Below are 21,384 nucleotides of genomic sequence, written 5' to 3' on the forward strand. Positions count from 1 at the left end.
CTGTGCTTTTCTGTAGTGAGGTGGAGGGAAGGATAGGTTTTATTCCTGCTTGTGTTCCAGTAGAAATATCAGTCATATGGCATAACTATGGGAAAGCAGAACAGGAGTAGGAAATCAGGTTAGGAAAACAGGGAGGAAAGGAATAACTGGGAAATAAAGACACAGGGAAGGGGAGAGTAAAGGGCAAACAATGCAGCACATATAGCAGACGCAGCACTGGAGAGATACAACTCAAGTTTTACCCTGAAGTACTGCTGCATCATCAATTCTTTCTATGCAAAATTTGCAAGAGGCAACAGACAGTTTATTGATAAAATGAAGTGTTTGTAGCCTATTTACCAAGCTAAGTTGTGGCGTACCTCACTTTGACTTAAGGATTATTTTCTTTGCTATTTTTGTTTTCAGAGCTGAATACACAAAAGAAGGGGAAAAGAAGAAAATAGGGAAAATGGAGAAAATACAGACATGCCTTTCTGGTTTTTGTTTCTGTCTTTTTCACTTCAGTCACTGTGGATCAAAAAGTTGGAATGGTGGCTGAGCAAGCCTGCAACATCTTTCTTTGAAAAGCAGTCAAGTGGACAACATTTTCTAGCATATATTAACAAAGGGATAGAAGAGGATTATTTCCCAATGACTTTTTCTCTTCTGAACAGTTTATTTTCTGTAATAGTTTAGTGAGAGCCACTTGTTGCAGATGTACTTGGAGCAGTAGCGACATCCATCTGTTATGAAACTCACAGTAGTCGCCAGCAAAGTAATGCTGCTGGGTTGCATAAGATATATATATATATATATATATAGAATATAAAGGATGATCAAGGCCATTCATTTTCACTTTGTGAACTTGTAGTAACTTTCTGTTTTCATCAAAGTGGAAAAATGGTGAGAGGCAGGATAAAGGTGGATCAGGAAAGCATTCTGGTGTGTATGCATGCTCGGAAGGTGTCCTTTCCTCTAACAGGGGGTCCTATTTGGGACGGCCACATGCTTTGACCCTTTCCAGGCTGCATAACTGTGCAGGTGCCATTTCGTTTTCACTGCCAAGTGTAGTGTTGCACTGAGGACTTTCTGTCCATTTGTGAGTTCTCTTGGCAAAGGCCACCCACAGATTTTGTAAGGAGCAGCTGATGAATGAACTTGTGTTAGTCCAGTGCTAGTGAGTCACTTCTAGCCACGCTTACTCCTCAGCTTGTGTCTTCTGTCTAATGCCCAGGTCACCCAATAGAACTGTTGATTCCTCAGCTGGAAAGTCCTGTGACTTCTGAAAAACTGTGTCCAATTTTCTGAGGTAGACATTTGTATTCAGAAGTTGTAAAGATTTCTACTTAGCATCTGTCAGATCTTGGAGTTGTCCTTAATGCTCGAACAAGGTGAGATGTGAAAGGGGCACAAAAAATAAGAAGGAAATTGTGAGAAAAGGTTGTGTGGCCTCCTGGTTTCACTTCAGATAAGAATCAAAAGCCATTCCCTCTGGCACTTTGCTTTGTGTGTTTTGAAGAAAAATGAAAATGCATGTTCTCCTCACTGCAGAAGATCCTTGTTACTGTTCCTATGAAAAAGTATATTTGAAATACAGATTTTTGGTGGATCCTGCAAAATGATCAGTAGAACAAGCTCTATTCGATGAGCTAATCAAGTTACTAGTAGTTTATGAGAAATAATGATAAGCTATCCAAGAGGATTAACTAAAGATCAAACTGAAGGACTAGAAGAAAACACTCTCAGATTTTCTTTGCCAACACTGCCACTGACTTGCTTAGTGACTTTAGGTATATCATTTAGTCTGCCAGTTTCTTCATCTAAGGTGGGACTGACACCTAGTTTTAAAAGCTGTAATTAAGATTAACTTGTAGTGCTCTTAATCTAAAGAGTTTCTTACCAACAAATCTCAGGAACTATTTCTCTCTAAAATCTTAATAAAGGAAAAGATGGATGTTGTCAAGAATACTTGCTAGATTGTAACTTATGTCCTCCGAATCAGCATCCAGATGCATGCACACAGCTTCACATGCATTTGTATTGCATATGCATCTCTTGAGTGCTTCTTGCACTCTTCCTCACATGCACTGTAAGAACTGAGCAATTAGTTGTACTTATGCAATGCACTTCAGGAAACAGAATATTGTGATTTGGAAAAACAGTCTTCAGATGGGGAGAGTGATGACACCTATCTCTCTTGCATGTGTTTTTAAGGAGATCTTCTGATGCCTTCGAATTACCATTGCTGTTAGGTGTTGCATCTCTCAAAGGTTGTTGAACAGAAGAGATTTCAGGCAAGCTAGGAGAACATGAAAGATCTGGTTGAGAAATCTAATCTTGTTTCATAATATGTAGAACACACACAGAGCTATAGTTGCTTGATATGCTAAATATACAAACTTGAATTTAACATACTGTACAGTGTTGTAAGACATAATTAATCTGTATGCGTAAACATTTCACAACTGAATAATGGCTGTGCTGGTCCTTGGTTAGTAGTGGTTATTAGGTTTACCACTTCATTACTCCCAGGATTAAACAAAATGTCTTCTGATATTACAGAAGAGGTTAGAGAAATGATACCTTTTAGGCCATGAATGGCCTGTCTGCAACAGATGACACTGTCCTTTCCTTCTAGCTGTTATTTCTTTCAACCGGTATAGAGTTGGATGCTGCTCCATATCTTGCCTGGTCTCTTTGACAGATGAAGGCAAGCAGAATGCCTCACTTGACACCTGAAGCATGTTTGTATTAAACATCTGGAATATTAGGAGTTCAGCTTTGTTTACTCATTTTTGACACCTCTGAAATAACAGGGAGAGTTCCTTGAGTGTTTGCAAAAGTGGTGTGTGTGTGGATAGAGGGCAAATGGCAGAGATGCATATCCAGCAGGACTGGAGGCCAAACTGGGAAAGGGAACTCACACTTATTTCTGTCATTTCCATCTTCTGATAAAGTGGATAAAGTTCTAACATTAAATGCAATGCCTTGGGACTGACTTTATGCTGAGAGTGCTGTTGATCTTTTGGGTAATGGTGGCAGAAGGGCTGAGAGATGGCTCTGTATTGTGTGGGCAGGTGGTTTAGTAATGAAAGAAAAAAAGATTCCTTTAGGGACCACAGACTAGGGAAACTAATTTCAAAGTTTTTTGTTTCTTTGTTTGTTTTAAGGAACAGTAGGCAAGTGGAGAAACTCACATAAAGTCAGTGTAATGATGGGGACATCTCAAAATAGCCTGTCCCAGAGAAGGGCAGCTACATGTATGAATTTTCTGGTATGTGCTGTGAACTGAGAGGTATGAGGGAGCAGGTCAGCTGGTGCAGTCAGGGTTTGAGCCAGAGATATAAAATCAGATTTGGGGAGCTGGACAGATTATTGTATGTCCTAGAGCAAACAGACAAGGAAGCTTCATACAAATGTTTGATGACTTCATTAGATGGTTTAGAGTTGGATGCTGCTCCATGTCATGCCCTGGTCTCTCTGACAGATGATGGCAAGTAGAATGCCTCACTTGACACATGAAGCATGCTTGTATTAAACATCTGGAATATTAGGAGATCAACTTTGTGTACTCATCTTTGACACCTATATTGTATTATAATATTACTATATGTTGTTACTGCTATGGTTTCAGATCAAAGCTATATTGATGTTTATTCAATCAATGCAAACTGCAGTTCTTTTAATAAGACCTATAAAAATGAGTGCAGCGTAACATTTAGCTTTCAAAAATATTCCAATGCAGTTTTTTGGTAAAAAGAGCCATTTTTGTCACATCATTTTGTTCCATCATTCATTCAGAAATCCTATTAAATGAAAAGGCGCCTTTGTTGGAAACAGCAGCAAAAAATATCATCTAACCCAAGAACATCTGAAATGAGGTGTGTGTGTATGCATGCATGCGTGCCAGGGAAGATCTGTACAAGGAATGATGATGTTTGTTTTCCAGGGCTGTTACGATTTGGTGACCAGTTTTATGGAGACAAATATGGGAATTATAGCTGGAGTTGCTTTTGGAATTGCATTCTCACAGGTAAGTGCATGAATGCTTCCTTCCCCCACTTTTTTCCCCCCTCTCTCTCTTTATCCTGACTTCAAGGAAGGAGGGATTATGTAAGGGACTGAACTCAGCATGCTCATTAGTCCTGAGGTCATCTGTTCATTGATTTTCTTTTTTTCAACTTAAATGAAGTTTCTCCTTGGGAATATCAGTTACGGTAGAGCTAATGACTAGCTCAAGGAAAACAACTTGTCCCTTCACTGGGTCAAATAGAGGTTAACCCAATAAAACATTGGCTTAAATGGAGCATAAACAGCAAAGAAGACAAATAGCTTGTCCATTGTTTGGATAAGCTTCTATCTTCTAAGCACTCTTACTGTTTTTTAAAGGAGTGAAGAATACAAATAAGGCATTTCAGGCCTCCCCAGCCTGGAGAAGGGGAGAAAGAGCCTGGAAGAGACGCTGGGTTTGGTGATTGATTTTTTTTTCCTTGTAGCTGCGAACTCTTGGAACAGAAATCTGCCAAAACCAGGTTATTAAACCAGCTCCTTGCCTGCACCAAAATATATATTTGGTATATGAAGGATAAGAGGAGAGCTAAAGAAGTTTTTACTTGTCCCTAGTATCCAAACTGCCTTTTCCTAGCCATGAGCTGGGGAAACTGAAAGGCTTGTCATTTAATCAAGAAGTGGCAGGAAAACACCTACATCTTTCAGCAAGTCCTATGCTCCTTTATGCTCATCGTTTTGTGTGTGATGGCAAGGACTTTCTTGGAGATGGGCAAGATTGAGAGGGGTGGATATACCAGCAGTGAGAAACTGCTTTCAGAATGTTGCAGTAAACTGTGTGACAATGTATGTGATGTCCAAGCCAGTTACTTAGGAGAGGCAGGCTGCCTTCTGTCGTGGATATTATGTGGTATGACTGCAAGTGCCATATTCAAAAATTGTTGTGCAACTTCTACTTTCTTCATTTACACGGCATTAACGATCTGTTTCCTGAGGCAACGCTGGAAGTGTATCTGTTGAATGATTCAGGTTTATCCAGTGCATGAAAAAAATGAACTGCTGCGACACATTATTTGACTTCTTAAAACTCATGAATTCAGTTTGCAAGATGTAAATTTACACTGTGCTGCACTAAAATAAGTGATTTTCCACTGCTGCTACAGGTGATGGGCAAGTGAATTAATGCAGGGGATGTAGTTGCTCTCTTGCCCTTGCTGCCCCATATGGTCATCCTGCGCTTGGCTGCACGGTGCTTTAGTCAGAGCTCTCTGGGGCTTAATTTGCTCAGCAGTTACTGTGGTTCTTCAGAGTTAGTGTTCCCAAACCCTGTAGAAAAAGACCACCGTGTCCTCTTGGTCAACATATGCACAGCTCTAGGTAACCTTGAAAATGTGTGGGCTCAGACCTCTTGCTGGCTCTACATTGGGCATATCTGGAAACCTGATTCCTTCTTGCTTTGAAGGCGTAGTGTTAGGCATGAGAGGCCCCACACTTTGCCTTACATCCTGTTTTATATGAGTATAAAACTTGGTTTGCCAAGTCCATCTCAAATTCTCCAAAAAAAATGGAATAAGTAGAACTTTTTGAGTAATTCATATGCTGCTGGGGCGAGTTCCTCAATCAGGACTGATGTCATGTGAAACACTTTAATCAGTCTACCATACATAGGATAGACAAATAAACATCTTTTCTTGTCCGAAAGTTGCTTGCAGCTGAGAGAGAGATTGTAGGAAGAGTTGGGCTGGAATTGTTAGTATTCTGGGATGTGTCGAGATGCTTAGTCTGGGTCATCCGTTGTCTGTGAATGTGACATGGGAAGGCAGTGCTGCAGCAAGGGCAGGCAACGTATATAGTGCTTGGTCTCCAAAACCAAGGAGGCTTTTGGCCTAAGGGAATATGAGCCCCAGCGCTGCAGGCAGCACAGCAGGGAGTGCTCTTTGCTGCTGTGTCTCCAAGTGAAACCCAAAGTGTGTCTGGATGTGGTGTTGGCAGGTCGCCCTGCCTAATGGCAATGTGAGCCTTGCTACCAGCTGGGATGTCACTGCCTTCCCTAAACACAAGCTCTGGCACGCTGAGGAGATATCCCAGGGTGCGAAAGGTCTGCTCAGGGTGTTTGTGAATGTGTGAAAAGGAGAAGAGAGGTGCTACAGGGGAGAAAAATGCTCTCCTGGTGTGTGAAGGATAGAAGGCGGACAGTTGTCATTTACTGACTAACCCATTTTGCTGGACCCGATTAGGAATGGTGTTTACAAATTGCTTTCAGGTTAACCCTGGCTGGCAGTGATGCCAGGCAGTGTTCCAGCTGTAGGCGGGGTTTCGCTCTTCCTACTGAGAATAGTTTTAATCTAAATAAAAGAGAAATTAGATCGTGTAGCTCTTCTACAGCAAAGCATGCTCCAGGGGCCTTTCCTTCAGATGATTTGTTAGCTGGTGAGGTTGACTAACATGAAGAATGTGCTGATTCTCCAAAACAGGGAAAGCTGATGTAACAGCATTACACATCTTGCAGGCTTGGCACGGATCTCCCAGTCAGAGTCAGAGTTTAAAAAAAATCTGCTGTGTTGCTGACATTGTCTGCATGCTCAGAAGCAGGCACTGCTTCTTGGCTTTGAAATAATAATAATAAAACACCATTTGATTGTTTTCACAATCAGATGCGAAAGCTTACTCCCAGCTGGAATAATTTCAGGTTAGCAGGTGCTCTTCAGAGCAGCAAAATGATTGCTCTGTTCTGCCCTACAGAGAATAAAAGAATGCAAGCAAGATAGATGATGAAGAGCTTTTTCCTAGAGAAAACTACAGCGCAGGGTGAAAGAGAGAGGGTTTGTCACAGGGGTTATGGACTGCGTTTGCTTTAGGGTCACTGAGTAGGAAACTGTCAGTGTGCTGCTGGGGCCACATTCTTCCCTTCTCTACTGAAGGATTGGAATCCAGGTGCTGTCCATATGCTCGAAATCAGACACTGAGCATGTATATATAGCTCCCATCTGTAAACGAGTTCTCATGTGGCTTCAGTCCCTCTGTGCAGTGCAGAACCCATCTGCCCTCTCACATATGGGTATCTCTACTGATTGTGGACACAGTTCTAGCACAGGCATCATCCACCTCATCTAATTCAACTCCTGCCTAATACATGGAAGCTGATACTTGGCTTGGTCCTGGCACAGCCCCCAGAGAGCAGTATTGCCCCTTTTGCAAGGGCTGGGGAGCTGGACCTGCATCGGGATCCAATGTATGACTTGAAATCTGACATAGGACTAAGTCTGCTGCTTCTGAAGACCAACTGCTGTGAATCAAGTGTGGAGATATGACCTGTGCCAAGGATGTATCAGTGCACAGGAGGCTGACTTGGGTACGATGGCATGGAAAACATCATGTCTTCTAAAACAGAGGTAGGGACCCTGGTTGCTTGAAACTCTGCAGATTGAGAATATGGCAAGGTAAATCATTGAACTACATACACTATTATTCCTGACAGATAAAAGAAGTCATTTTAGGTTACCCAGTACCCAGTTACCCAGTTGAATTCACCATTACTTCAACGTATATGTATTTGTAGACGTCAGTGTGGCTCCAGTGAATGAGAAATGGTGAAAATACCGAGAACCAAAATAAAGAAGAAATTCAAATTACACTTCAGTTTCTCTTCAGTATAATGAGATATAAATATGCCCTGCAGGACAGCTTTCACTGTTAATTCCTGTGAAAGACAGTCTTTGTGTGTGTGAAAAGAGATAAGATTGCTAGGAAGTTGTTGTGGATAGATTTCAGTGATCACATCTAACGTATGTCTAAGATTAGTCCTACATACCATGGAGAAATGAAAAATGTATGTACTGCATTGTGCTTCCTAGAATGAACTTTGGCCAATAGGATGGTTGTAAAGAAGATATGCCTAAGGGGTGTTGGTTTTCCATTGCTCTACCCCAAAGAATTTGTCCACGTTTTCAAGTTTCCTGTGGCAAGACCAGAGGTATCAGAGTGAACCCTCTGATTTTCATTTAGTATTTCAGGAGTCAAAGCTCATCTTAGAAGAGAGAGGAGGAAAAAGTGAGAAAGAAGACACCTTGTAAAATACACACTTTTATGTGTTCAAAGTAATTCTAAGATATTTCTTACAGCTCTGCTGTGTCCTAGCAATAGCTCAGAGTGCCTTATGAAATCAGTGTATGCAATAGCTTGATATGCACACTATTGTTTTGAAATACAGAAGTTGAATATTATGGTACTGTAACCACTTTAGTGCATAAACCAGCATAAATAATCAGGGCCAAGAGTTAAAGAGCAGACCAGAGATCAGAAAGACATTTGTGCATTCATGCGTAACCTGTCATCTTACAAGTCACTTCCTTACACCAAAACATGATCATGAGCTTGCAAGTGCTGTGAATCTTTGCCAGCTACATACTAGAGAGTTGCAGCCTGCATGAAAGAGAAGAATCAGTGATTGAGGTTAGCTGGGGGAGGTCTTCTGCAGCAAGCTTTTCAGACTGCAAACATGGGATCGAGTACAACAAAACCACCTCTGGGTCAGTTGCTGGATAATGTTGCGAAGAGTAGGTGTAGGATCTACCAGCAGCTTAGTATTACTGGTTTCCAGCTGAATTTTCTGTCAGTCTGACCACCGTGCCTATCATACTGCAGTCCTTTGGAGGACAGCCAGACCTTCTCTGGCCTTCCCCAAATCTTTTGAGTGTAAATGACACCAAGGTCCGTCACCAAAAGGGACACTCTGTGTCACACTGTGTGCAACAACAACAAATTGTTGGCGTCACTGGTCACAGGCAAGCCTTGAGCACTCTAGCTACCAAGTTTTCTGCAGGAGCATCTGTCTAAAGACATGAAGCAGAAAAGGCAACAACGTGGCTAAAATGTCTTCTTACTATCAAGTGAGATTTTCAAAGCTGTGGAGGGTTTTTGGCACCCACATCTCTCTCAGCATCTGTGAAAATATAGCCCCCAAAACCTAGTAGCTGAGATTTGTATTGGAGGCTGTTCAGGAACCTGTGACCCAAGACCAGTTATAACCAAGGCCGTATCATCCTTGTTACTTGGTGCCGAAATTGGTGTTTGCGTGTTGGATGGAGCTGGTAGAGATTCAGGCTGATGACTCCATGCCCTTTGGAGGTGCCTGGCATAGTCATGGCGGGATGTGATCTGACACCCACCACTTGTGCCATGCTGCTCCTGGGGTGGTTGTGCTGGCTGGAAATCGGGCAGTCTCTGAAATAGGAGAGAGAGTGATAGCAGCAAATTTCCAGCTGGTGAAGTTTGGCTTGACCAGAGATATGAGGTCTTAGGGGCATAAAGCAGTTTATCTGGATGGGTGGTACCACAGCTTGGCCTCACTCTGGGCTTATGCCAGCTCAGCTGCGACATGTGTTGAGTCACTCAGCTGTGCAAGACTCCTGCAGCAGAGTCTGCCTTCTTGAGCACAAGCCAGTCCCAAAAAAGCTAGCTGGGAGCTGGAGCAGCTGGGACGCCCCAAGCATTAGCAAGAGCCACTGCAGCTGGTTGGAGCAAGGTCAAGGAGAGGCTGATACTCCCACAGAGGCAGCCCCCTCGCCTCGCCCTGTGGCTGGTGATGAACTGTGACAATCTGGATATGCTCATGAGTTAATTAATTGACCAGTCCAAATGAGAAAAATGAGGCTGAATTATGTATAGCGCATTAACGCTGTTAGCATATGGAAGAAACGCTAACAAATTGCAATAGGCAAAACGTTAAAATGACTGAGAGTTTATTGAAGGGTGGAGACGAGGGATCTGTTTTCAATAATCTGAGTTATATCCAGGGGAATAATGAAAGGCTTGTTGGGTTTTTTTTTCCTTAATTTCCAGATTTATAGTGTTCATTTATCGAGTGCTGCATCATTTGTAAAGAAAGCATAAATGCCCGGGGGGGGTCAGAAACTGAGTGGAGTGGATGAGTGAAATGCAGCCAGGCAGCAGCCCATCAGGTATCCTGCCTGTGCTGGGCTGGCAGTGGCAGCGGGATGGAAAAGTAGCAAAATATGTGCTATCAAACAAAGAGGCTCTGATAATCACAGAATCACAGAATCGTAAGGGTTGGAAGGGACCTCCAGAGATCATCGAGTCCAACCCCCCTGCCAAAGCAGGTTCCCTACAGCAGGTCGCACAGGTAGGCATCCAGGCAGGTCTTGAACATCTCCAGAGAAGGAGACTCCACCACCTCCCTGGGCAGCCTGTTCCAGTGCTCCGTCACCTCACTGTAAAGAAGTTCTTGCACACATTTGTGCGGAACTTCCTATGCTGCAGTTTCCAGCCGTTTCCCCTTGTCCTGTCTCCACTCACCACTGAAAAGAGCCCTGATCAAGAGGAAGATCCCATGAGGAAGGACAAGAAATTTTAATACTATTTCTCCAATCAGAGGACAGGGGATAAGTTCTGTTGTGGGCGATAGCACCAGAAGGTGAAGTCTCTGCTTACCACAGCCTCTCCTTTGCTCTGCATTCACTCAACCTAACTACTTCCGTTCTTGTTTGAAACAGTTGATTGGGATGCTGCTGGCGTGCTGCCTGTCCCGGTTTATTACTGCTAACCAGTACGAGATGGTGTAACAAGGTGAGCCTTTCCTTCTTCTGTTAAAGGTAGTGGACAAGTGACATAACAATCAAGATTTTAGTCTTCCCATGTGATTTCTTGCTTTGTGTTTTTCATTCCAGCGTTCTGTCTGGCTGAAAAAGAAAGGGGGGCAGAGAAGGAGGGGGGAGGGAGGATGTACGATTGACTGTCTTGCCGCTTCAGCTTCCTTCTTGAACAGAGAGTGCACAATAGCTGCTGCCGGCACCCAAACCGACCCACCTCTTGTCTTTTGTCCCTTCATCCAGTCTTTCAGAAGCGTGAAGCCCAGCGCCTGTCCCGAGATCAGGAACTGCAGCGTTCAAGGAAGACTGACACGAATGTTATAGCACACACTGTCTCTCGCACGCACGCACGCACACCCCCACAAGCAAGCACGTGCGCGCGCACACTCGCCCCCCACCCTCCCGACCTGTCCCATGCGTAGTGTACCATCCTGTGAAGCACCGCCGTGCGCCCAGAGCCGACCCCCGGGCCAGGACGGCGCGCTCTTGGTCACGCTGTAGTTGCATTGTAAGTTAACACAGGTAATTCATTAACAGCATCGATCAGGCTGTGCATGTAGTGACCGGAGGGCACGATTAGCCTTTCGCCATGGTTAATAAGTGTTGCACACATTCATATAAACCGGTATATGAACTATGTATTCTTTTGGGTTTATCTTAATTTCTCGGTTTGTTTATGCTTTACTAAGGTTTTCACCCTTTCCCTGCTCCCGTTCCCCACAAACAAAGGAATCGGTAACATAACATAAAGATACTTGAAAACGATGTTAAAATGTTGTGCTTGAAGGGAACCGTTCCTCCTGGTGTTCTTCGACATCTTTGATTCTTACTCAGTGTTGTATGCCCAGTGCGTATCCCAGTAGGCTTCGTCTAGTGCATTTTGCCTCTGAACCTGATCCTGTGTAATACTGTTATGAAGCTGTGTTGTCGCTTACTGTGAAGGCAGTAATTTTGCTCCCTTTATTTTTCTTAGATAGCTATGAACTAATTGAACCGTGCTGTACCGCGGCCTTCGGACTTTTTTCCTCTTCTTTCTTTTTCTTTCTTCTTTTTGCATTGAGGTTGCAGCCACCAAGTACATCGTTGAATCAAATCAAAATAGAAACAACAAAAAACTCACAGACACCACCACCAACAGGCATATGGAATATTTCTGGGGGAAAGCAAAAATTTAAAACCTTTTTAAAAAAACAATAGGACTTTTTTAATAATGCCTCTGTCTAGCATGCCAACGAGAATGCATTGATATTGTGAGTATTTGTGATATATGTATTAATAAATGGAACCATTACAGATTTCTTGCTGCTTCCTTTTTGTTCTTTAGTCATAACAAAACTCTTTTGAGGGGGGAAGTGAAAATGAAACACGAGTGCACAGCTTGGAGTGACATGCCTTTATGCATATTTTAACAACCAACTTGTTTTTGACAGAAAAATGTTATTACCCTGGGAAAAAAAAAAAAAGAAGAGCTGGAATTGTTTCAAAGCTCCGAGAAAAGCCTTCCACAGCTGGTTTCGCCATGTGACAAATACATTCCCTCTGCTTTGCAAATTCTCTTCTTGTGACTGATACAATCTGCAGCGTTTAATTATCCCGTCCTTTGCACCACGTTTCTCTTTGATTTTGGTGAGCGTGTGGGTGGGGGAAAAGGGACGGCGGGGAGGGGGGGATCACAGCCATCTCTGCTGCATTCGTGGAAGAGCCTTTATCTCTTTCTCATCGGATGCGCAAAGGCTGAGTACATCTGTGTGAGAGGAGCACTGCGTGTTGGGGAGCCCGCAGTGTGCTCTGTTGCAGGAGCCTCTGGTGGCTGGGGATGCCCTGACTTCCAGTCCTTTGTGCCTGAGCTGTTCCCTCACCACCATGCAGGTATAGGAGGCAGAGAATGTCATGGTACGTATCCTGCGGAAATGCGCTTCCCTGCCTCAAACAGACGCACTGATGTGCCTGATGTGAAAGCTGTGGGCTCACCCAGAGCTGAAGAGGAGCTGAACTTTCAAGATCTGAACAGCTCGGGCTGAGAGCTGTTGCACACCAAATCCTGCTTATCTCATAGAAGCATTTCTATTCCTTTTCTCCTACAAACCAAATAACTCCCTTCGATCAAATGAAGCGCTCACAAAAGCAATTTTTCCATCTCCCTTCTCTCTCCCCATCTTTCCCAGCAATCAAGCTGTCCTTGAGATTCAAATCTAACTCAAAACATTGACTGCATGGGGTAGAGTGGAGACCGAGCTTTTGTTCTGCTCTCTCATTAGCCCTTGCTTGTTGTTGTTGCTTGATTTATTTGCCTTGCATTTGTTTTCTCCCACAAACACTAAGCACTGTCAAGTGGCACTGAAGTCACTTATGAGCCCTGTGGATTCAGGCTTAGCGCTTGCACCTGCAGTCCATGCCCTCAGATGAAAAAACACTAGTGGCTTGAGCAATTGCTTGGGCCATAGGATGCTAGAGCAACACCTCTTACTGCAGTTGTCCACATTGGGAAGATCTCACCCATGAGCTACACATGTTTTTCTCCCCTGTTAACCTCCAGGTAGGTGTCCTCCAGGAATAACAACCAGGAGCAGGTCCCAGCATCACTGCCAATCCTGGTGTCAGTGAGGATCACATGTTCTTCTGAAAATACACACACACACAGAGCCAGGTGCTAGAGCCAAATTACTTCTCCCCTGAGAGCACAACACGGCACTGGCAGGGATGAAGCAGTAGCAGAGAAAGTTACCAGTGTGAGCTGAAAAGGTTTGTATCGATGAGCATCACTGTGAAGGAACCGCGTGTCACGGGACCTGGGCCTGATCAGGCTGCCCAGGGCCCCATCCAACCTGGCCTTGAGCACCAGGGATGGGGCACCACAGCTTCTCTGGACAGCTGTGCCAGCGCCTCACTGCCTCTGGGGAAAAAAATTCTGCCCAACATCTGACCTAAGTCTCCCCTCTTTTAGTTTAAAGACATTTAGCCTTGTCCTATCACCATCTGCCTGGATAAAAAGTCAGTGATGACGAGCAAATTGATTTACTAACAACACTCCTGATCTGGGTTTATCATAGAATCATGCAATCAGTAAGATTGGAAAAAGACTATGACCATCTAGTTCAACAGCAGCCCATCACACCATGCCCACTGCCCATGTCCCTCAGTGCCACATCCACATGGTTCTCGATCACCTCCAGGGACAGTGACTCCACCACCTCAATGGGCAGCCTGTGCCACTGCCTCCCTGCTCTTTCTGAGGAGAAATTGTTCCCAATAGGCTGTCTGGCAGGGTAGGAAGCCATGCTTTGTGTGCTCTGTCTGCATGAGAGAAACAGAAAACACGGTACAAGAAATGATTGTTGCCCTGTAGGAGAAATTCTGGAGCTGGAGAAAAAAGCAAAAATGTATCCCTCTATTTTTTCAGTCAAAATGGTTTTAAAAATGGGAAGCATTTCAACGTGCTGTAGGGACTGCAAGACTGCAAAAAGCCTGTGGTGCACATGCAGTGATGTTCACGGCCAGCTTAAATCCATGGCATGGCCTGAGGCTTTGTGAGAGCTGTTTGTTCCCATGGGCTTGTTGTGCTTATGTGGGATTTACTTTCATCATTGTGTTTGTACTTTATTACATATCAAAAGAACCGGTTAATCCTTTTGTTGATTATTCGGTGTCTTCAGGCTGATAGTTAATTGTAATTAAAAGCGAGTAAAAGTCTCCTGGAATTTTCTTCCTCCCAGGATTCACCGTGATGCACGTGATGCACATGATGGGTGTGTTAGTTCTTCCTCCAGCTACAGAAGCAGGCCCACTGAGCCCATGGGTTGCTGTGCATGCCGCTGCTTTTACCTACCTACAAGTCTCTGGTCCTCAGTGCAGAGGATGGCTTCCCCTCTGCACAGAGCAGAAGCTCAGCCTGCAGTTTGTTTGGATGGCGTAGTTTATCTGCTACAGTATGGAAAAGAAATTTAAAAAAAGAATGGCTTTATGAGACCAATTCAAAAAAAAAGTTTTTTTTAAATATAAAACTCTTTTTTAAAAAAAAAAAAAAAAAAAAAAAAAAAAAAAAGTAATTAGCTCTCCTGCCCTGAGAATTAATGAATGCTTATCATTAGACCCCAAGGAGCAGTCAACCCACTAATAATCCATTTCAGGTTAATGTTGTTCTAAGCCAGCGTTGTTTGAAAATGCAGGCTGTGGGATGATCACAAACACGAGGCACTCGTACTGCTGGTGAGCACTGGAGCAGGAGGCTTCAAAATGAAAGGCCATTAAGCGTAGGTGTGGCACTGAGGGACGTGGGTTCATGTGCAGCATTGGTAGTAGGTGGGTGGTTGGACTAGATGATCTGAGAGGTCTTCTCCAATCTTAACAATCTTAATCTGAATTTTAACAGCTGGTTCTGCTGAACGTCTGTCTCCGTGTGGCCACATCTCTGCTGCTTCACCATTACGTGCAGCAAGATGAAGCTCCCAGGTGAGCAGAATGCAATGAGTGCTCGGCATGCAGTGCTGTACTGCCTGGGGGCGATCGCACAGTATCACAGCACTGCCCTTCTGGATGTGTCAGGGAAATACAGTCATGCATGGAGCACAAGCTGCGTGTAAGGGCTGGAAAAAATGTGCAGAAGATAGAAAGGAGAGTATTTGGAAATGCAGACTCCACTGAGGTCATCTCAGTGAGCGCAGAGCCACGTTACGATTGGTTTAGGCAACCTCAGTCTTAGCATTTTGTAGATTGTGGATGCCTAGCTGCAGCTGTAAGCAGTTTTCAGCAAGCATTTGTTTGGATGTAGTTACTTAGTTTTAAAAAAAATTATATAGGGGAAACTTTTTAATTTTTATTCATCACAGTCATGTTCTGAGGGAGGCTGAAATCCCTACAACAACCCCTCAGTTCTTGCTGGACAGGGTCACTATATGATGGAGAGCACCACTTGGCTGTGGAGAAGTGGGGATGAAGGGGGAGGCCGATCCATGTGCTGCACTTTGATTTCAGCATCAAGGGGAAGAAAGCATTCTTCCATTTAACACCAGTAAGTGATTTACCTCTTCTTGAGCCGTTTTTGCTGGAAGGGTTAGGAGAGCTCTAGGGGAAAGTTTTACAAGGGAGAAAAAAAAGACGTTTTTTTCTAACTTAAAAGGTTTTTAAAAGGTCAGCCAGCTGGGATTAGTTTTGGAACTTGAGTAACTAATCACTTACCCGCCACATTTACAGTATCTGGGCATAAGGATTATGTGTTGGGGTACAGTAATGGCATATTTAAATTAACGCATTTGCAGTTATTGCTTTGGGAGAGTTGCCCTGTCTTGCTTGACTTTTGGTTTTTTTTTCTATGAACTAAATGGATGAAGATTTGGTAGGATCTTAATACATAGAATTGAGGAAGGCTGAGGTGGGTCTCCCATGGATTCATACAGTACTCTGGAGCCCATCATTTTCCGTTATTCATTTTCTTGCAATGTCATGGTGGGTAATCTTGGCAGGAATGGCTGAAGCTGGAAACCACACTATCAAAGAATATCCCGAGTTGGAAAAGATCCACAAGGATCACCTCGTCCAATTCTGGCCTCCACATAAGACCACCAAAGATCGAACCCTATGTCTGAGAGCGCTGTCCAGACGCTCCCAGAACTCCAGCACTGGTGGCCGTGCCCACAGCCCCGTGCATCCCGTTCCCCGCCCACCGCCCTGTGGTGCAGCGCCTTTCCCTGACCCCCAGCCGCCCTCCCCTGACGCAGCTCCATGCCGTTCCCTCGGGCCCTGTCGCTGTCACACAGAGCAGAGCTCAGCGCTGCCCCTCCGCTCCCTGTGAGGAGCTGCAGCCGCCATCAGGCCTCCCCTCAGCTCCTCTACTTTGCTCTGATGACACCCAGGGACCTCAGCTGTCCCTCATATATCTTATCCCCAGAACCCTTCATCGTCATCACAGCCCTTCCTTGAACACTCTCTAATAGTTTCATGTCCTTCTGCTGTGCCCAAAGCCACGCACAGCAATGAAAGTGAGGTCACAGAGTAGAGCGGGTGCAGGAGCAAAGCCACCAGGTCCTGGGGGCTGCTTGCTACTGAGGGGCTGAGCAGGCAGACGGGGACAATTGCCAGGCTCCAGGCAGCCAGCCAGGCTGGATATCCAGAAAAACAAAAGGCTCATTTCTGAAAGCATCAGTTACAAAGATTGCAGCTCACAGCCTTGCCTCCTCCTCTCGAATTATTGCTTTCAGGTGGTCAGCCTCAGGTGGGGCAAATCCTCCGGCCAGCTCTCAGCAATCAGGATTGTGAGAGGCTAAGGGTGCTGCTGGTGTCATGCCACTGCTGGGCTTCAGAAAGAAGACAAGGTCAGATGCACCAGATGAATAAGGAGGCCCTTTATCTTGCAGGTCCTCATGTATCCTTAGATGAGGTTGTGTTGCTTGTTGGTGCCAAAGAACTGTACCCTGCAAGGGCACAGTGTCTCCTCTTGCTCCAGGCTGCGTCCCTCATCCTGACACTGCATCACCACCCAAAGGATCTTTGCAAACTTAGCTCTTCCACACCATGCCTGCCAGAATGACATGATGGGTCCACTTCTTCCTTCATGCTGGAATTACCGTGGTCCCTCTCCAGCTGGTTAAACTTCAGCCATGCTGTGGAAGGAACCCCAAGCCCAACTGCAGGGATTCAGGTCAGCCTTGCTCCTCCATCCCAGCAGCCCCTTGCAGCCCTACATCAATGCAGACAGTGCTGTTTTCAACACTGCATTCAAACCCCTGGCATTCAGCTTTTTCTTTCCCAGTTAAGATTCTCAGCACTTTGGCTTCTTAAGACAAAGGTCAGTGCCCCTGGGGAAGGCAGGAGATGGGGTCACAGCCCTGAGTCTGAGGCACAGTCCCAAGACAGCCTCGCTGCCAGCAGCTGCCTGATGGAACCACATATGTTGGCAGCAGCCTAATGAGCTGCCCTTAAGATGTGTGCTGCAGAGGGTGAGTACAAAGCACCAGCCCCCATGCAATCCTCATCTCTGTTTTGTGCAAGTGAATGAGCAGAAGAATCCCTAGCTGTGAAAAACTCTACATGGGCTTTCCAGTTTATCAATACTCTTTATTTTTACTACTTACCCTTCATGGAAGAAATACAATCAGATAAACTATAATTTGGTGACATTTTAATATGCTGAATATTTTCTGTAACAAAGAAAATAAGTGTGTGATGGTACTCATGTCGGGTATGTGTGTAAAAGGCAGTTATTATGCCATGTATCACAATAACAACAGTAATAATATCATTGTATATAAACCCATATATCATGGCTGAACTTGAATACATTTTTTGCCTTATGGAAAAGCAGAGCCCCATCGCAATCCCACTTTGCACCTCCCATGCACCCATGCACAAGATGGGCAGATCTAATTTCAGGCCCGCAAGCGCCGCAGCGTCCCTTCAGTGCTCTTGCAATTGCACCTCTTACACCACTGCTCCTTATTCCCACTCAGTGTATTGTAGCACACTCAGTGGTGTTGCAACAGCGGCTGACAGCTCCCTTTGCAGATCTGTTTCTGTCGGTTGCAGGTGCTGCTAATCGGATAAGGCTGTTGTTTCAGTTGTGCTCACGTTTGCCTATGCTAAATGACAAGCAGTAGCCTGTATTCTGCGTTCTGGTGCTTTCTTTTCCAGTCTTGCAGCTGTAGTTGCCGTGTCACCTCCAGAACATATCAAAGTTGTTCTCTTTGCTTTGCAGTACAGTGGCTCTCAGTCGCAGGGAGGTGTCTGGCAGCGGGTGAACCTCATTAGCCCATCATTGAGACAGCTCTGAAACTGATTGCAAGTGAAGGGCAGTCCCCTGATTCTGGTCCCAGTCTGGTTTCTGTTGGTTGATCTGCCAGATGGAAAACAAGTCATGCTGGATGCTGTGTATTTGTGGGTTCCCTCTCCTCATCCGAGGAACGTATTTAGTAAGGAGCTGAGGAGATAAGCACAGGAGCAGTGGCTGCTTCTGTAAATCTTGTTCTCACTAATGAGCCTTGGGGAGAAGGCGGCCTAATCGAAAGAGGGCGAAATTAATATATCACCCTCATGTCTGAGATCAGGGCAACTAATCTTGCTAATAACACAATCTCCCACTATGGCAATGATAAAGGATGTCTCGTTCAGCGCCGCTTGGAGGAGCCTGTGCGAGGTTCAATCTCTACACACAGAGGTAATCTCCAACGAAGTGTTAAGCCCAGCAGTAAACCTAAAGCTCCTGTGCTTCCTAATTGGTTCTTGTTCAGCACCAAGCTTCCAGCTGACTTTCACAGCGCCTTCAACAGGGAGCTGGGAAGTGGTTCCCAAACAGCGCTGAGCTAGACTACAGTGCCACTGGAGGGCTACTTGGCAACTTTCCCTTCGCTTACTTCAGAAATGCATCCTACAGATCAAGTACCAGGCTTAAAAGATTAAATGTAGTGAAGGTGGAAGGATACTTTGGAAAAAATCCAAATTAAACCTTGCCTCTTGGCTTGAGGTAGGGTAGGAAGTTGGGAAACAGCCTAGTGATTGGCACTTATTCTCAGTAGTGGTTTCAGCTACAAGGCTGAGTGATGGTAAGAAGGGTAAGACGTGACTTCAGAGACAACACTTTTAAGTGAGTGGCCTACCAAAGTTCAATGTCCCGCATAAGAACTTAGAAAAAAGAACATACATATTTTAAACAGAGTCGAAAGAAATATTAGCTTTAATTACCCTTCTTAATCTGGCATGTAAAAGAAACTCCACTACTCAAAGGTGATCAGTTCTTGAGAATTCTTCACATAGCACCCCACAAGTGTGCAGAATATCTCCCTGTTGGGCTTCCAAAAATGACAACACAGGCCACCTGGGCACAGACACCAAGACCCTACTGGGCCAAGCAATGTACCCATGCCAAGACACAATGCAAACACAACACAGCGGAATGTGTTGTGGGCATGGTGGTGATGGGTTGATGGCTGGGCTAGACAGTCTTAGCAGTCTTTTCCAACCTTCATGATCCCATGGTTCTACAAATGCAGGCAGAGGAAAAATACACACAAAAAGAAGGAAAGTCTTTTCTGCTAGGGATGATAAAAACACAAGTTTGGCGCACATGTAGAATTCTTCCAGCTAGAAGCAGTCACCAAAACTTCAGAAAGGAAAAAGTTGGGAAGCTAAGATAGAGTGTGAGTAATTGTTACGAGAATGAGATGAGCAATGTGCAATAAGAAGACACTGTGCTAATGTTTAAGGATATGACTATGAAAACATGCAATGATGGTCACTGCAAAGCTAACTGCAGCCACACAAATGAGTAGAAGAGCACAAAATTTTAATCAAAGACTAAAACTTGCAACATCAAACTTTCCAATAAGAGATATCACTAGACTGGCTACTTCCCACTAAGCCTACTAAAGTCAGTGGATTTGACAACAGAAAGCAGTAGGTCATGAGATTGCATGTATGTGTGCTGTTGGGCCCAACCAAGAGGGTGTATGTTACCCAAAGCTGGAACAGAAATGAAACCCTTCTCAGGAGCAAGGGGACATACTGTAGCCTTGTAAAAGACAGAGGCAAAAAAAGACACAAAGGTATGTCATGGTAAAGGTGAGCCTCACTCTTACTACCACCTGTATGGTTTCCCAAACCTGAAATTAAGGGATTAAAAGCAGTATTGCAAAACAGGAGAGCAGATAGCATAGCTTGTAGCACATGGGACTTGAGAAAGAAAGCTTCATGCTGGCGAAGGAGAGGACACGGGACAGGAGAGGGACCTGGTTGTGCTGTGACCCTTTGACAACTACACTGAAAGCAGGAGGGGACCAGAATCTTTGGCGAATCAGTTGCTTTGGCAGGGTTTTATCAGCTGCCAGAGGATGAAGGAAAGCTCCAAAGCGGAGCTGCAGCTGGGTGTGAGGGGGCTGGCAGCCCTGGCAAGCAGGGTGGGGACTGGGACCCTGGTACACCACTGCGGTGTGCTGCAGGCTCCAGCATGCAGCTGAGGCTAAGACTTGAAATACCCTTCTGAAGTGATCTGAGCGTCAGAAATACTTCCCAGCCTAGGGAAGCACTTCCAAGCACTAGGGAGTCTGGCAGGAGCAAAAGCATCCATTGATTGTGTGCCATGCGGGGGCAGTGTGGGGATCAGAATCCCAAATGAGAGAGGGCACTGAAGCAGCCAAAAAGATGCCAACCAAACCTCAGCCAAGCCAAATGCCAATCCCAGACAATTTAATTACATCTGGAGAAAACAGCCACGAGGGGAGTAAAGCCACTGTTATTAGCTACAGTGAACAAGCTGAGAGTGAGAGGGGTAAACAAGGAAATGTAGAAATTGCAAAAGAGGTTGAAATAGGTCGATACGTTCACACCCAGCAGTGCAACACAAGCCTCTTACTAAAGAAATTGATTCACTTGGATACAAAATAACTTTGGTAGCTAGGGCAGAGAGCAGAGAACAGTGAGAGCAACTATTGGTGCCACACAGCTTGGTGATCTGGAGGCAGCAGAAACTCCCATGTGAACACGATAAAGCCTAACGTGCTGTCTCTCCAGAAGAAAAAAAAATGGGAAAACGGGAAAGGAAACAACCAAAGAGGAAGCGCTGCAACCAGCAGCAAACCTTCAACTTTCAGGACAGTGTAATCAGCCCTCCCATACAGCTCCCAAAAATGAGCATGCAGCCATTTCAGGAGCGTTCACGAAAACAGTGGACGCCGCATTTCCCACGGTGCCAGGAAGGAAAGCGCACAAGGGGAGGGTGGGAAAATACTGCGCAGTCACTGCAATCGCTGGCGTGAAAAAGGAGAGAAAATAGCTTGATGTCCAGGGGCAGGCAGTGCAAAGGACC

At 44.9% G+C, this 21,384-nt stretch overlaps 1 protein-coding gene across 1 annotated transcript in view; it reads left to right on the forward strand.

The window, feature by feature from the left end:
- Positions 1–11,890, forward strand: part of TSPAN7 (tetraspanin 7) — an 88,130-nt gene extending 76,240 nt beyond the window's left edge. Inside the window, exons 6-8 of the mRNA XM_042867772.1 lie at positions 3,929–4,012; positions 10,500–10,572; positions 10,839–11,890. Of these exons, the coding sequence (XP_042723706.1) occupies positions 3,929–4,012; positions 10,500–10,568 (153 nt within the window). The 3' untranslated portion in view covers positions 10,569–10,572; positions 10,839–11,890. The remainder of the gene's footprint in view (positions 1–3,928; positions 4,013–10,499; positions 10,573–10,838) is intronic.
- Positions 11,891–21,384: the final 9,494 nt, after the last annotated feature.

Source organism: Lagopus leucura, unplaced genomic scaffold (genome assembly GCF_019238085.1).
Source record: "Lagopus leucura isolate 7727_CA_CO unplaced genomic scaffold, USGS_WTPT01 Super-Scaffold_100001, whole genome shotgun sequence".
In the NCBI taxonomy this organism is placed as follows: domain Eukaryota; kingdom Metazoa; phylum Chordata; class Aves; order Galliformes; family Phasianidae; genus Lagopus; species Lagopus leucura.